Consider the following 17,220-nt stretch of genomic DNA (forward strand, 5'->3'; position numbering starts at 1 on the left):
CCATGCTCTATGGCACAGTAGGCTCAGCAATATCAACTGCCTCTTTTAGGGACATAGCAGCACGGAATGTGTTGGTGTCTTCAATAGACTGTGTGATGCTGGGGGACTTTGGTCTGTCACGCTACATGGAGGACAGCTCTTACTACAAAGGTGATGATGCATATTAAAGGTCCCATATTAGGATGTTTTCAACAGGTCGTATAATAGTGTATACAGTGTGCTGGTATTTTTTGGGACCGTTTCTTAATTGGGACGGTACACGAAAACCGTAAAAATTCTGGACAAATGATTCAGATATCGGTATTTTTTTCCCAGCTAATCATAAAAACTCTGTTGACAATGTACCATTAACCTAAGGTGAATTTACAAAACTGAAATAACACAAAAAAAATGCCATTGTAAGTTAATACTAACACAGACACGTTTAAACGTGTTATCTTATTTGCTAATGCTAACAACGCTAGCATAATTACATTACGAAAGCACATACAAATATGCTTAAAAACACTCCTACAGACATCACACATGGCACGGTTTAGTAAGTATGTATTGATTTAGTTATATTGTAAAACTTACAAGCGTTGTTAGTTGAGTGATGAATGAAGAATCCTTTCGAGCAAATACGCTATAGACCAGAGGTAGGGAACCTATGGGTCTCGAGCCAGATGTGGCTCTTTTGATGACTGCATCTGGCCCTCAAATAAATCTTAGCTGACAATTCTTAACACAATAAGTAATGAATAATACCGCAGGTAATCACAGTGTTAAACATAAGGTTCAAAATATAAAAAATTTCCATGCATTTTAATCCATCCATCCGTTCTCTACCGCACCCGTTCAAGAAGTTGCAATAATGGTAAGAACTATTTTATTTATTATTGGTTAGTTTCAAAATAACAATATTAAGTGTTAAAAAATATTATATGGCTCTAACAAAAATACATTTTAAAATATTTGGCTTTCATGGCTCTCTCAGCCTAAAAGGTTCCCAACCTCTGCTATGGACGAACAGTTGATGAAATGGGATATACTTCCTGTTCAAAGCACAAAAATAGGAAATACATTTTCAACCTGCAGTGAGCGAACTCGTCCAAAACGTGGGGCCGTAGCACGAACAATACACATTTTCAGTGTCTCTGTGTGTGTTGCATGAACAGTTTTGTTAAATACAAAACATTATGATCATTAGCGAAGAAAAATACATTCATTCAGCCGCAGTGTTTAATATGGCGCTGGGTTAAAAAAAAAGTAGCGGCACATAGCCTGGAAAATATGGTATATTGTTAGTGATTGAGCTGAACGACCATTACAAGGTGAAAATGTAGCAAGTCCCTTGCACATTGTTTGCTTCTCCAATAAATGAGCAGTGTCACTGTTCGTTTTCAAAGTACAGTTATCATCACGATTTTATGATTATTTTATCAATGTAAATTGTTAATACTAATTGTATGGAGTTTTACTGAGATTTATCATTATAACGGTTTATCTTTACATTTCTAATCACTAGCAAAGTTATGTGGGCTTCAGTGCTAACATTACACTCACATTTTAACATCACGCTAGGTTAGCTTATTTCTTGGAAGAAAATGTTCAAACTCAAAGCTCCTATGTGTGTAGCTGACTGATAGTAGTGTTCTGGACTTTTTTGTTTTAAGATGTGTGGTGAAGCCACATTAATTGATTAAACAAATTGAAAAATGTATTCGGGTGTTACTATTTAGTGGTCAATTGTACGGAATATGTACTGAACTGTGCAATCTACTAATAAAAGTTGCAATCAATCAATCAATCAAAAAAAGCCTGCTTTACACTATTGCATACATTGTTCTTTTGCCTCGAAAGACACACTGAATATCCGAGTTTTAACCACCGTCACAAAATGTGTCAGTTGGCTAGGGAATAAACAAAATTTGAACCTCGAACGTCAATTACAGCTGAGGTTGTGGAATTTACAATTCAGACAACATTTGTGACCTCTAGTGTTTATCTTAGCTTCAAATCCTTATCAAAAATGACGTGAAATAGCAATAGCATAGACTTGCTATGTGAGCTAACATTACACTCACGTTTAACCAGAAAGATTATGCTAGGATAGATTATTCGCTGATGTAAATGTCTGATGTAGACTCAAGCCCGTTTAAAAAAAAATAAAAAATATGAGGTCATGAAAATCCAGAACCTGAAAAAGCAATTCTGACTCTTCTTTCTAAATTGGAGAAAACAAGTTATATATTTTTATAATAAACATCATAAACATGCTTTCAAGACAATATTTATGTCGTAGGAGACCTTTTTAAACTTAAACTTGCAGGAGCAATCACCTTGATTTAGTGGGATTTTCCTGCCATCTATTGGTGTCAAAAAGTTGAGCAGGTTATTTGAAGGCACTTCCTGTGTGTCTCTAAAGCCTCTAAAGGTAAACTTCCTATCAAGTGGATGGCTCCCGAGTCCATCAACTTCAGAAGATTCACCTCCGCCAGCGACGTCTGGATGTTCGGTGAGCCAGTATTGTTTGTATCGATCTTTCTTGCCAAAGATGCCGAGCGCTGACGTGAGTTGATGTGTCTTAATCCTTGGCCCTGAAGGCGTGTGCATGTGGGAGATCCTGATGTATGGCATCAAGCCCTTCCAAGGAGTGAAGAACAATGACGTTATTGGCAGGATCGAGAATGGCGAGCGGTTGGCCATGCCGCCTCAGTGCCCGCCCACCCTTTACAGCCTTATGACCAAATGTTGGTCGTACGACCCCAGCAAGCGGCCGCGGTTCACGGAACTTAAAACGCAGCTGAGGTAATCATGTTGACACATAAACCTTTTGCGCTTTGAACGCATCAAAAAGACTCGAGTTTGTATTCTTGTAGCGCCATACTGGAGGAGGAGAAGCTTCAGCAGGAGGAAAGGCTTAGGATGGAGATGAGAAGACAAGTCACAGTGTCTTGGGACTCTGGAGGTCCGGATGAGGCTCCGCCTAAAGTGAGACTCATTATTAACTTTATATACTTGTTCTATTTATTGATTGTGTTTTGTATGTTTTTTTTTTCAGCCTAGTCGACCAGGTTACCCCAGCCCTCGCTCCAGTGAGGGATTCTTTTCCAGCCCGCAACACAACCATTTCCCGGTACAAGACACACAAACACACAAAGCTCTCTAATCGTATTGACTCAACTGCAGAGACTACCTGGCCTTAAAGGCCTACTGAAACCCACTACTACCGACCACGCAGTCTGATAGTTTATATATCAATGATGAAATATTAACATTGCAACACATGCCAATACGGCCTTTTTAGTTTACTAAATTGCAATTTTAAATTTCCCGCGCAGTGTCGTGTTGAAAATGTCGTGGTATGATGACTCGTATGATAACGCATGCGTTTGACACCTCGGGTGATAGCGGACATTATTTTCCAGCCCGATCCAAGCTATAAGTAGTCTGCTTTAATCGCATAATTAAACAGTATTCTGGACATCTGTATTGTTGAATCTTTTGTAATTTTTTCTATTAATAATGGAGAAGTCAAAGTAGAAAGATGGAGGTGGGAAGGTTTTAATCTTTAGCCACACAAACACACAGTGTTTCCTTGTTTAAAATTCCCGAATGTGAAGCTTTATTATGGATCAGAGCAGTCAAGCGAACATGGATCCCGACCAAATGTCAACCGGCAGTTTTTGGTGAGAAAATTGTGTTAATAAGTCAGCTCTTACCGGAGACACCAGCGGAGCTTTGTTCGGGTGCAGCGCGTGACTTCCCTCAGAGATTCTGGCGTTAACACACCCGTGGCCACAACCCTCTGACTTTCAGGTACTGTATAATCTCACTAAAACAATAGGCAGATAAGGGATTTTCCAGAATTATCCTAGTTAATGTGTCTAATAACATCTGAATCGCTCCCACTGCAATCGCCTTTTTTTTTTTTTTAATTTTAAACTTTTTAATTTTTATTTTATTTTAATTTTTCTAGTTCTTCACTCTAAATTTCCTCATCCACAAATCTTTCATCCTCCTAAATTAATGGTGAAATTGTCGCTTTCTCGGTCCGAATAGCTCTAGCTGCTGCTGGCTATGATTGTAAACAATGTGAGGATGTGAGGAGCCCTACAACCCGTGAAGTCACGCGCACATCGTCTGCTACTTCCGGTAAAGGCAAGGCTTTTTTATTAGCGACCAAAAGTTGCGAACTTTATCGTCGATGTTCTCTACTAAATCCTTACAGCAAAAATATGGCAATATCGCAAAATGATCAAGTATGACACATAGAATGGACCTGCTATCCCCGTTTAAATAAGAAAATCTCATTTCAGTAGGCCTTTAAAGGGGAACTGCATTTCTTTGGGGAATGTTGCCTATTGTTCACAATCATTATGAAAGACAGGAGGATGGATGGATTTTTTTTTAAATGTATTTTAACTCGTATATAAACATACAGGAAAGTCTGCTTACAGTGGAGCCAATGGGAGGTCCTGTATTCCACCCTTAAAACCCAATAAAAAAAACATCCTAAAAGCGCCAACAATACTCCATTTCATGACTTGAATATTGACCGAGTATTAGTGATATTATTATTACTAGCTAGCGCAGACAAACTCTTAATAGCAGCACCGTGATCACTAGCATGTGCGCTGATGTTGACATAGAGTGGTAAGCTGCTTCCTTTTGCTTGTGAAAGTTTATTCTAGATCATAAATCATGTTTCTCACCTAATTCCATATGAGTTGGGAAATTGTGTTAGATGTAAATATAAACGGAATAAAATGATTTGCAAATAATTTTCAACCCATATTCAGTTGTATATGCTACAAAGACAACATATTTGATGTTCAAACTGATAAATATTTCTTTTTTGCAAATAATCATTAACTTTGGAATTTGATGCCAGCAACACGTGACAATGAAGTTGGGAAAGGTGGCAATAAATACTGATAAAGTTGAGGAATGCTCATCAAACACTTATTTTGAACATCTCACAGGTGTGCAGGCTACTTGGGAACAAGTGGGTGACATGATTGGGTATTAAAACAGCTTCCCAAAAAATGCTCAGTCTTTCACAAGAAAGGATGGGGCGAGGTACACCCCTTTATCCACAACTGCGTGAGCAGATAGTCAAACAGTTTAAGAACAACGTTTCTCAAAGTGCAATTGCAAGAAATTTAGGGATTTCAAAATCTACGGTCCATAATATCATCAAAAGGTTCAGAGAATCTGGAGAAATCACTCCACGTAAGCGGCATGGCCGGAAACCAACATTGAATGACCGTGACCTTCGATCCCTGTATCAAAAACCGACATCAATCTCTAAAGGATATCACCACATGGGCTCAGGAACACCTCAGAAAACCACTGTCACTAAATACGGTTTGTCGCTACATCTGTAAGTGCAAGTTAAAGCTCTACTATGCAAAGCGAAAGACATTTATCAACAACATCCAGAAACCCCGCTGTTTTCCGTGGGCCCGAGATCATCTAAGATAGACTGATGCAAAGTGGAAAAGTTTTCTGTGGTCTGACGAGTCCACATTTCAAATTGTTTTCGGAAATATTCGACATCGTGTCATCCGGACCAAAGGGGAAGAAAACCATCCAGACTGTTATCGACGCAAAGTTCAAAAGCCAGCATCTGTGATGGTATGGGGGTGCATTAGTCCCCAAGGCATGGGTAACTTACACATCTCTGAAGGCACCATTAATGCTGAAAGGTACATACCGGTTTTGGAACAACATATGCTGCCATCTAAGCGCCATCTTTTACATGGACGCCCCTGCTTATTTCAGCAAGACAATGTTAGCATATGGAAACAGGGTTTGTAAAACAAGAATAGGAAATAATTCCACTTTCAAAGCGTCAACAGTTTCCTCAGCTCCTAAACGTTTATTGTGTGTTGTTAAAAGAAAAGGTGATGTAACAGTGGTGAGCATGCCCTTTACCAACTACTTTTGCATGTTTTGCAGCTATGAAATTCTAAGTTAAGTACAAACCCTGTTTCTATATGAGTTGGGAAATTGTGTTAGATGTAAATATAAACGGAATACAATGATTTGCAAATCATTTTCAACCCATATTCAATTGAATGAACTACAAAGACAAGATATTTGATGTTCAAACTCATAAACTTTATTTTGTTTTTGCACATAATAAATAACTTAGAATTTCATCGCTGCAACACGTGCCAATGTAGTTGGGAAAGGGCATGTTCACCACTGTGTTACATCACCTTTTATTTTAACAACACTCAATAAACGTATGGGAACTGAGGAAACTAATTGTTGAAGCTTTGAAAGTGGAATTTTTTCCCATTCTTGTTTTATGTAGAGCTTCAGTCGTTCAACAGTCCGGGGTTTCCGCTGTCGTATTTTACGCTTCATAATGCACCACACATTTTCGATGGGAGACAGGTCTGGACTGCAGACAGGCCAGAAAAGTACCCGCACCCTTTTACTACGAAGCCACGCTGTTGTAACACTTGGCTTGGCATTGTCTTGCTCAAATAAGCAGGATAACGTTGCTTGGATGACAACATATGTTGCTCCAAAACCTGTATGGACCTTTCAGCATTAATGGTGCCTTCACAGATGTGTAAGTTACCCATGCTTTGGGCACTAATACACCCCCATACCATCACAGATGCTGGCTTTTCAACTTTGCGCCTATAACAATCCGAATCGTTATTTTCCTCTTTGTTCTGGAGGACACCACGTCCTCTGTCTCCAAAAATAATTTGAAATGTGGACTCGTCAGACCACAGAACACTTTTCCGCTTTGCATCAGTCCATCTTATATGACCTCGGGCTCAGCAAAGCCGGCGGCGTTTCATGGTGTTGTTGATAGATGGGTTTGGCTTTGTATAGTAGAGTTTTAACTTGCACTTACAGATGTAGCGACCAACTGTAGTTACTGACAGTGGTTTTCGGAAGTGTTCCTGAGCCCATGTGGTGATATCCTTTACACACTGATGTCGGTTTTTGATGCAGTACCGCCTGAGGGATCAAAGGTCCGTAATATCATCGCTTGCGTGCAGTGATTTGTCCAGATTCTCTGAACCTTTTTATAACTTTACGGACCATAGATGGTAAAATCCCTAAATTCCTTGCAATAAGTAGTTGAGAAATGTTGTTCTAAAACTGTTTGACAATTTTCTTACAAAGTGGTGACCCTCGCCCCATCGTTGTTTGTGAATTACTTAGCATTTCATGGAAGCTGCTTTTATACCCAATCATGGCACCCGCCTGTTCCCAATCAGCCTGTGGGATGTTCCAAATAAGTGTTTGATGGGCATTCCTCAACTTTATCAGTATTTATTGCCACCTTTCCCAACGTCTTTTGTCACGTGTTGCTGGCATAAAATTCTAAAAGTAATGATTATTTGCAAAAAAAAAAATGTTTATCAGTTTGAACATCAAATATGTTGTCTTTGTAGCATATTCAACTGAACATGGGTTGAAAATTATTTGCAAATCATTGTATTACGTTTATATTTACATCTAACACAATTTCCCAACTCATATGAAAACAGGGTTTGTATTATTTGCAAAAATAAAACAAAGTTTATGAGTTTGAACATCAAATGTCTTGTCTTTGTAGTGCATTTAATTGAATATAGGTTGAAAAGGATTTGCAAATCATTGTATTCCGTTTAGATTTACATCCAACACAATTTCCCAACTCATACGGAAACGGGGTTTGTAGAAGGACAAGGATTTAAGATGGTCCACTTTGACAGCCAATTAAGACCCAAAATATGGTGAGAACGACACAAAAATTTATGTGGTTCTACCCCACTTTTCTTTGCGGGGATTATAAATCATTCTTGTCTAAATGGGTATATAACAAGATTCTATTAGTCAACATCCTATTGACAAAAGACATTGTGCATTAAGTGATGTTTTATTATGTTTGTTGGCGCTTATGAAGTCTGCAGTGAGTAGAAATCAGTGAGGTAGTGGGGAAAAAAAGTGAACGTTTTGATGCGTTTTTTAATTTAATGCGCCACGTATGCTTGAATTGATCAAAATGCGTAAATATTCAATGTTGTAATTGATGTGGCCATTACTACATTACATATGTACTTACATGTATATAAAACCTTATTTGCGGTGTTTGGATGTTTTTAAAAGGCTTTATAGGCAGAATAGTGCAACTCTCAGTGGTTCCATTGTAAGCGCACTTTTGATCGTATTTATTTAATTTTCAGAATACATAAAAAAAACAAAAACCCTTGTGTTCTTGTCCTACATAAGGATTGTGAATGATAGGCAAAATAATTTAAAAAAAAGTCCAATTTCATTATTTATGACCAGAAATCAATTTTCATAGCGTTATGAACCAATATAATTATAATCTAATGTGTTTTACAATATTATATGTTTAAAAAATATATATATTTTTTTTAATATTCAAAACAATAACAAATTTTAAGGTAAATTATTATATATTTAAAAATATGGGATTGTGATTTCTCGGGGCATAACACTATCACAATCTCCTGATATGATATTATAGACTAAAGTGCTGCTTTGAAAAATGCAGACTTTCTTACCTCCGCTGAGAAGGTTATGTTTTCTCCAGGGTTTGTTTGTTGGTTAGCAACATAATTCAAACAGTTATGACGCGCTGCGCAAATACTTCTGGAAGGTGTTGTTTTTTTCCAGACCCGGCCAATGCTAAAGCGCAATAAAAAAACTACACTTACCAGGTGTGCGTTTGATACCATTACGCGTCACAGCAATATTGTGAAGACTTTGAAACTGCAATACTGCTGTATCTACAATATTGTTACATCTCTAATAATTGCATATTGCATATATAATTGCACATTATTTTAGTTAAAAAAAAAAAAAATAGGCCAACAATGCTTCTGCTCTTAAGAGAAAAGTGCACTTCTACCTCCAAACCTCCAGGATGACCTTAAAGTGCACTGCGATTATGTGTCGAGTCAAGATGTTTTACTTGCACTTAAAACTGGGGAGGTATAGCTTGGTTGGTAGAGTGGCCGTGCCAGCAACTTGAGGGTTGCAGGTTCGATCCCCGCTTCCGCCATCCTAGTCCCTGCCGTTGTGTCCTTGGGCAAGACACTTTACCCACCTGCTCCCGGTGCCACCCACACTGGTTTAAATGAAACTTAGATATTGGGTTTCACTATGTAAAGCGCTTTGAGTCACTAGAGAAAAAGCGCTATATAAATATAATTCACTTCACTTCAAAACTCTTCTCTGCTTTTGTATGGAGTGTAAAATGTGTATCTTCAGCATATACTGAATCTCCTTGTATTGTCAGTAAAAGTTGTTGTTTTACATCTTTTTCCTCTCTTTCTCCACCTTCAGCCAACAGCCCACGGGGGAGTGGGGGGTGGCTTCCCTGCTGGCGATTCTTGGAACCAGCACAGACCCGAACATACAGCCTTGTGGACCCCCAACATGGAGGTACAGTACAGTACAGTACAGTACATTACAGTATATGTGTAGGAAAATGAATTTTTTTTTTTTTTTTAAGACAAACATGTTTTATTGCAGGACACTGGATGTGGAGGTCAAGTTCTCATGGAGGAGAGGCTGATGATGCAGCAACAGCAGATGGAGGATGACCAGCGATGGTTGGAGCAGGAGGAGAGCTTCATGGTAACATAAATTACATTTGTGGTGTCCTCTATGGGTTTTTTGTAAACTATTCATGTAATGCAAATATTCTTCATTTGACAAATAAGTAAATAATGGCCAACATATTTTTTTCAACCAATCTTGCTGAGACTTCACACACATGTGCATACCAAATGTAATTAGGAATAATACAGCAGGTGTTTTGTGGAGATGTGTGAGAAATTTCAAGTCAGTGCCACTTATGGGGTTTGATAAAAGCGCCCCCATTTGGTTTATTTGTCATAAAAGTAACAGGCGGCAAAGTGTTTGGACACATTCTCACCCTTAGACATATTCACAGCTTTAATATGAGCTTGTCAGCTGCTTTGTGACAGACGCAGTCCGCAGCCAATCAGGGTTGTCCGTTTGGGAAGATAGGAAGTGGGATTGGCAAGAGGCGTGGATGGAAAGAATGAGAAGATGCTAAATGAGGCGTTCGGTCTCCTTGGAGCTGGAAAATCCAGCCTCCTTTTTTAGATTCTACTTCCTTTCTTTTCTGTAATACTTCTTCAGACGTCTTCTTTCTCCCAAGATGCATCTGTTCAAGGCGTGCTTCACCAAAACGGTACAGAAGAGACCGACAGAAGGAGCCTGCCCAGTTGAAATGCACATGTTTATTAGCTGTCGTTGCTCACTGAAGTGTCGTTTTCCTGCAGAAGACCGAGTCCAGAAACAGCCGAGGAAGCATCGACAGAGAGGACGGCACCCTTCAAGCGCCGGTTAGTGATTTTAACTCTTTTTTTGTTGTCGTTTTTTTTAACATTCTTCAGCAAAACAGCCCATGCTAATAGTTTTATTTTGTACAGGGTGGAAGTCAGCACATCTACCAGCCTGTGGGCAAACCAGGTGACAGCTAAACTTGTGTACATCCTCTTTCTGCATGTTAGATGTTGGTACTCACTAGGGATGTCCCGATACAACTTTTTCACTTCCGATACGATACTGATATTTTAGCCTTAAGTATTGGCCGATACCGATATCAATACGATACGATATAGGCACGAATCATACATATATTTATTCCTTATTTTGTTGTGTGGAATGTTAGAAAAGGTTTGATAAAGTGATGTTACTGTTACTGATGTTGTAGTGTTAAAACAGAAAACAATAGTCAGCAAGAGTAGGTATAAGAAAAACTGACCCATTTATTATTAACCAATTGGTTACATAAATTTTAACCTTCAACATAAGAGTAATACCTCAACAAATCCAATAAAAACAAAATGTTATATTTAAAGTGCAAAATAACCACTAAGACGAACATAATTATACAATTGAATAGAATAAATTAAAAATACATTACAAGACCCTGAAAAATAACCTAAATAAATCCAATTTAAAAAAACAAAAATGTTTTAAGGTGCAAACAATTCAAGTTCACGTCAGTTATTTTTTTACTGTCAGCATATGTTGGAAAAAACTGTGGGTAGGGACAAAAACTACACTTTTTAACCTCTTCGTACATCTGGGGTATAGTTTTGTCTACAATGTAGTGGCAGCTAGGAATAATGTAGCGAGGTCCGATGTGCTCCATTTGGCATTTAAACCCGACATTACACATCCCGACATGGGCTGGTCATCAAGCACAATAAACTGTGCTATCTTTTCTGTTATGGCCATTGCCTTTTTGCTGTCCCGTGGTAGTTTGTCACGTCTTGCAAAGCTTTCGGCCAGCGTGGGTTGCTGAAGCGAGCCAGAGGTTTGTTGCTTCGCCTTGCTGCTCTCGCGAAAATACTCATGTTGTTTTTTGTGGTGTTTTTTCAAATGTGCGATGAGGTTCCTTGTATTGAACCTTCCCGGTTCTGTCCCTCCACAGGACACTTGCGCCTGACAAATGTTGCATTTAGCGGCAACGTCTTTGTCCGAGTTTACGTTAAAATACTTCCACGTAGCCGACATCACTACACTTTTGCTGCAAACACACGCGTTGTCGTTGTTGTGATCACGTGGGCTGTGCATGCTGGATCAGAGACGCTCTTCTTCCGCGGCCGGCACCAACGTGTTGGAGTGTGATCAAACCCGAGTCACTTATTATAGAAGTGCTGCAGCGGCAAATGGACAGCTTATATCGGAGTGCTTGTATCGGAGTTTTTAGATTCAGTCCGATAAAATCCAATATTCACTTTTTTGGCTAATATCGGACTGATTTCCGATATCAATATCAGATCGGGACATCCCTAGTACTCACACATGTTATCCTTTTGTCTCTTTAAGAACACTTGGCCCCGCCTAAGAAGCCGCCCCGCCCCGGAGCGCCCGGTCACCTTGGTAACCTGGCCGGTCTCTGTCCCGTGGACAGTTACAACGAGGGTGTGAAGGTAGAGTACAGTACAGTACAGTACACACTGCTAGCAGTGTTTAAATCATGCTAACGGCTAACTTGCTGTCCCTCGCTCTCTCTCACCTCCACCCCCTGCCTCCCCACCATAGCCGTGGAGGGTAAGATGACATATAGATAGCTCTGTCGCCGCCATGTTTAGTTGAGATACTCACTATTGTAGCTACATAACAATTAAAGGTCTCCTATTATGCAAATCAATGGTATTATCATGCAAATGTATGTTTGCGATGAGGTGGCGACTTGTCCAGGGTGTAATCCGCCTTCTGCCCGATTGTAGCTGAGATAGGCGCCAGTGCCCCCCGCGACCCCAAAGGGAATAAGCGGTAGAAAATGGATGGATGGATGTTGTTATGCAAATGTTTCCAGTAGTAAATTCCAGCGTCAACACTCTTTGGCCTTGTTTGAATTATGAAAATAAATACTATAATATGAGACCTTTAGTTCAGGTTATCAATTATCACAGTAGATAGCAACACAAGTATCTATTGAGAGCTCTCTGCTGCCATCTAGTGTCGAGTCCCTATAACTGCAGCCACTAACTGAGTAGGATTAACACAACTGTCGCCCCTCCCTTGGGTCCAGTTACAGCCCCAGGAGATCAGCCCGCCCCCCACAGCCAACTTGGACCGCTCCAACGACAAAGTCTACGAGAACGTGACGGCCCTGGTCAAGTCGGTAATCGAGATGTCAAATAGGATCCAACCGGCAGCCCCCGAGGAGTACGTCCCCATGGTCAAGGTAAAGAAAGGGAGGCAGTCGCCACTGACAGACAACGTAGTGCGCATGATTCTTAAAGACCTCTACTAAAGAGGGGGTGCGTGTGCGCAGGAAGTGGGTCTGGCACTAAGGACTCTGCTGGCCACAGTGGATGAAACCATTCCTGTCCTGCCTGCGAGCACCCATAGAGAGGTAAATATACCATAAACATTAATGATTACATTATTATTGCATACATGCTACCTTTATCCATCCATCCATCCATCTTCTTCCGCTTATCCGAGGTCGGGTCGCGGGGGCAACAGCCTAAGCAGGGAAACCCAGACTTCCCTTTCCCCAACCACTTCGTCTAGCTCTTCCCGGGGGATCCCGAGGCGTTCCCAGGCCAGCCGGGAGACATAGTCTTCCCAGCGTGTCCTGGGTCTTCCCCGTGGCCTCCTACCGGTTGGACGTGCCCTAAACACTTCCCTAGGGAGGCGTTCGGGTGGCATCCTGACCAGATGCCCGAACCACCTCATCTGGCTCCTCTCTATGTGGAGGAGCAGCGGCTTTACTTTGAGTTCCTCCCGGATGGCAGAGCTTCTCACCCTATCTCTGAGGGAGAGCCCCGCCACACGGCGGAGGAAACTCATTTCGGCCGCTTGTACCCGTGATCTTATCCTTTCGGTCATGACCCAAAGCTCATGACCATAGGTGAGGATGGGAACGTAGATCGACCGGTAAATTGAGAGCTTTGCCCTCCGGCTCAGCTCCTTCTTCACCACAACGGATCGGTACAACGTCCGCATTACTGAAGACGCCGCACCGATCCGCCTGTCGATCTCACGATCCACTCTTCCCTCACTCGTGAACAAGACTCCTAGGTACTTGAACTCCTCCACTTGGGGCAGGGTCTCCTCCCCAACCCGGAGATGGCACTCCACCCTTTTCCGGGCGAGAACCATGGACTCGGACTTGGAGGTGGTGATTCTCATTCCGGTCGTTTCACACTCGGCTGCAAACTGATCCAGTGAGAGCTGAAGATCCCGGTCAGATGAAGCCATCAGGACCACATCATCTGCAAAGAGCAGAGACCTAATCCTGCGGTCACCAAACCGGAACCCCTCAACGCCTTGACTGCGCCTAGAAATTCTGTCCATAAAAGTTATGAACAGAATCGGTGACAAAGGACAGCCTTGGCGGAGTCCAACCCTCACTGGAAATGTGTTCGACTTACTGACGGCAATGCGGACCAAGCTCTGGCACTGATCGTACAGGGAGCGGACCGCCACAATAAGACAGTCCGATACCCCATACTCTCTGAGCACTCCCCACAGGACTTCCCGAGGGACAAGGTCGAATGCCTTCTCCAAGTCCACAAAGCACATGTAGACTGGTTGGGCAAACTCCCATGCACCCTCAAGAACCCTGCCGAGAGTATAGAGCTGGTCCGCAGTTCCACGACCAGGATGAAAACCACACTGTTGGGGCGGCATAGCTCGGTTGGTAGAGTGGCCGTGCCAGCAACTTGAGGGTTGCAGGTTCGATTCCCGCTTGTGCCATCCTAGTTACTGCCGTTGTGTCCTTGGGCAAGACACTTTACCCACCTGCTCCCAGTGCCACCCACACTGGTTTAAATGTAACTTAGATATTGGGTTTCACTATGTAAAGCGCTTTGAGTCACTTGAGAAAAGCGCTATATAAATATAATTCACACACACTGTTCCTCCTGAATCCGAGGTTTGACTATCCGGCGTAGCCTCCTCTCCAGTACACCTGAATAAACCTTACCGGGAAGGCTGAGGAGTGTGATCCCACGATAGTTGGAACACACCCTCCGGTCCCCCTTCTTAAAGAGAGGAACCACCACCCCGGTCTGCCAATCCAGAGGTACCGCTCCGGAAGTCCACGCGATGCTGCAGAGTCTTGTCAACCAAGACAGCCCCACAGCATCCGGGGCCTTAAGGAAGTCCGGGCGAATCTCGTCCACCCCCGGGGCCTTGCCACCGAGGAGCTTTTTAACTACCTCAGCGACCTCAGCCCCAGAAATAGGAGAGTCCACCACAGATTCCCCAGGCACTGCTTCCTCATAGGAAGACATGTTGGTGGGATTGAGGAGGTCTTCGAAGTATTCCTTCCACCTATCCACAACATCCGCAGTTGAGGTCAGCAGAACACCATCCGCACCATACACGGGGTTGATAGTGCACTGCTTCCCCTTCCTGAGGCGGCGGACGGTGGTCCAGAATCGCTTCGAAGCCGTCCGGAAGTCATTTTCCATGGCTTCCCCGAACTCCTCCCATGTCCGAGTTTTTGCCTCAGCGACCGCTGAAGCCGCACGCCGCTTGGCCTGTCGGTACCTGTCCACTGCCTCCGGAGTCCTATGGGCCAAAAGGACCCGATAGGACTCCTTCTTCAGCTTGACGGCATCCCTCACCGCTGGTGTCCACCAAGGGGTTTTAGGATTGCCGCCCCGACAGGCACCAACTACCTTGCGGCCACAGCTCCGATCAGCCGCCTCGACAATAGAGGTGCGGAACATGGTCCACTCGGACTCAATGTCCAGCACCTCCCTCGTGACATGTTCGAAGTTCTTCCGGAGATGGGAATTGAAACTTTCTCTGACAGGAGACTCTGCCAGACGTTCCCAGCAGACCCTCACAATGCGTTTGGGCCTGCCAGGTCGGTCCGGCATCCTCCACCACCATCGCAGCCAACTCACCACCAGGTGGTGATCGGTAGAAATTTCCGCCCCTCTCTTCACCCGAGTGTCCAAAACATAAGGCCGCAAATCCGATGACACAACTACAAAGTCGATCATGGAACTGCGGCCTAGGGTGTCCTGGTGCCAAGTGCACATATGGACACCCTTATGTTTGAACATGGTGTTTGTTATGGACAATCCGTGACGAGCACAAAAGTCCAGTAACAAAACACCACTCGGGTTCAGATCCGGGCGGCCATTCTTCCCAATCACGCCTCTCCAGGTTTCACTGTCGTTGCCAACATGAGCATTGAAGTCCCCCAGTAGGACAAGGGAATCACCCGGGGGAGCACTTTCCAGTACTCCCTCGAGTGTACCCAAAAAGGGTGGGTACTCTGAACTGCTGTTTGGTGCGTAAGCACAAACAACAGTCAGGACCCGTCCCCTCACCCGAAGGCGGAGGGAGGCTACCCTTTCGTCCACTGGGTTGAACTCCAACGTGCAGGCTTTAAGCCGGGGGGAAACCAGAAGTTCCACCCCAGCCCGTCGCCTCTCACTGTCGGCAACGCCAGAGTGGAAGAGGGTCCAGTCCCTCTCGAGAGAAGTGGTTCCAGAGCCCTTGCTGTGCGTCGAAGTGAGTCCGACTATATCCAGCCGGAACTTCTCCACTTCGCGCACTAGCTCAAGCTCTTTCCCCCCAGTGAGGTGACGTTCCACGTCCCAAGAGCTAGCTTCTGTAGCTGAGGATCGGACCGCCAAGTGCCCTGCCTTCGGCTGCCGCTCAGCTCACATTGCACCCGACCTCTATGGCCCCTGCTATCGGTGGTGAGCCCATTGGAGGGGTGACCCACGTTGCCTCTTCGGGCTGTGCCCGGCCGGGCCCCATGGGAACAGGCCCGGCCACCAGGCGCTCGCCATGGTGCCCCACCTCCGGGCCTGGCTCCAGAGGGGGGCCCCGGTGACCCGCGTCCGGGCAAGGGAAATCTGGGTCCATGTTTTCTCTTCTTCATAGAGGTCTTCGAGCTGCTCTTTGTCTGATCCCTCGCCTAGAACCTGTTTGTCTTGGGAGACCCTACCAGGGGGCATAAAGCCCCCGGACAACATAGCTCCTAGGATCATTGGGACACGCAAACTACTCTACCACGATAAGGTGGCAGCTCAGAGAGGAGATGCTACCTTTAAACATTTTATTATTATTATATAGATATGTTTAAATGCTACCTTTAAACATATCTATATAATAATAATAAAATGTTTAGATTTTCAACATATGTCCAATATATTGAAATATATATTACATCATTATTTTTTTATTCAGAAAAAAATATTGGATATATTAAAGGATTTACATATAATTATTTATTTATTCATTAAGATTTGCCTCGTGTCTGCAATTAAGATATAACTTTTAAAAAATGTTAAATAAAAAGTGATATTTAAAATAAAATATATTTGAGATATGATTAATATCTAATCATCCATCCATCCAAAATGGATGGATGGATGATTAGATATTAATTATGTACATGGGTAAGTTAGTGTTTCAAAAGCTTTTTGAATAAAAAAAAAAAGGTTATATGATGCCAGAGTTTTAGTTTAAACATAACTTCCATTTAACATGTATTGATGCCAATATCTCAGTCTAAATCTCATCAGATAATTTCATGAATTATAAAAAAAAGTACATATATTTTCCCAGATCGAGATGGCGCAGAAGCTTTTGAATTCCGACTTGGCAGAGCTGATCGCCAAGATGAAGCTCGCTCAGCAGTACGTCATGACGAGGTAAAAAGCACCGGAACGCACCACGGCGCTCTTCTCCTCCCCTTTGACTTCCTCTGTGTTGATGTGT

The 17,220-nt window shown here is 42.8% G+C and overlaps 1 protein-coding gene across 8 annotated transcripts in view; it reads left to right on the top strand.

Moving 5' to 3' along the window:
* Window positions 1-17,220, top strand: part of LOC133557778 (focal adhesion kinase 1-like) — an 84,139-nt gene that overhangs the window by 65,990 nt on the left and 929 nt on the right. For all 8 annotated transcript variants that reach the window (XM_061908561.1, XM_061908562.1, XM_061908563.1 and 5 more), the window contains 13 exons: window positions 50-150; window positions 2,408-2,497; window positions 2,586-2,790; window positions 2,862-2,973; window positions 3,044-3,118; window positions 9,316-9,414; window positions 9,505-9,609; window positions 10,284-10,346; window positions 10,434-10,473; window positions 11,842-11,945; window positions 12,551-12,706; window positions 12,797-12,877; window positions 17,068-17,153. In XM_061908561.1, the coding sequence (XP_061764545.1) occupies window positions 50-150; window positions 2,408-2,497; window positions 2,586-2,790; window positions 2,862-2,973; window positions 3,044-3,118; window positions 9,316-9,414; window positions 9,505-9,609; window positions 10,284-10,346; window positions 10,434-10,473; window positions 11,842-11,945; window positions 12,551-12,706; window positions 12,797-12,877; window positions 17,068-17,153 (1,317 nt within the window). The remainder of the gene's footprint in view (window positions 1-49; window positions 151-2,407; window positions 2,498-2,585; window positions 2,791-2,861; window positions 2,974-3,043; window positions 3,119-9,315; window positions 9,415-9,504; window positions 9,610-10,283; window positions 10,347-10,433; window positions 10,474-11,841; window positions 11,946-12,550; window positions 12,707-12,796; window positions 12,878-17,067; window positions 17,154-17,220) is intronic.

The sequence above is a fragment of the Nerophis ophidion genome, linkage group LG08 (assembly GCF_033978795.1).
Source record: "Nerophis ophidion isolate RoL-2023_Sa linkage group LG08, RoL_Noph_v1.0, whole genome shotgun sequence".
NCBI lineage: Eukaryota > Metazoa > Chordata > Actinopteri > Syngnathiformes > Syngnathidae > Nerophis > Nerophis ophidion.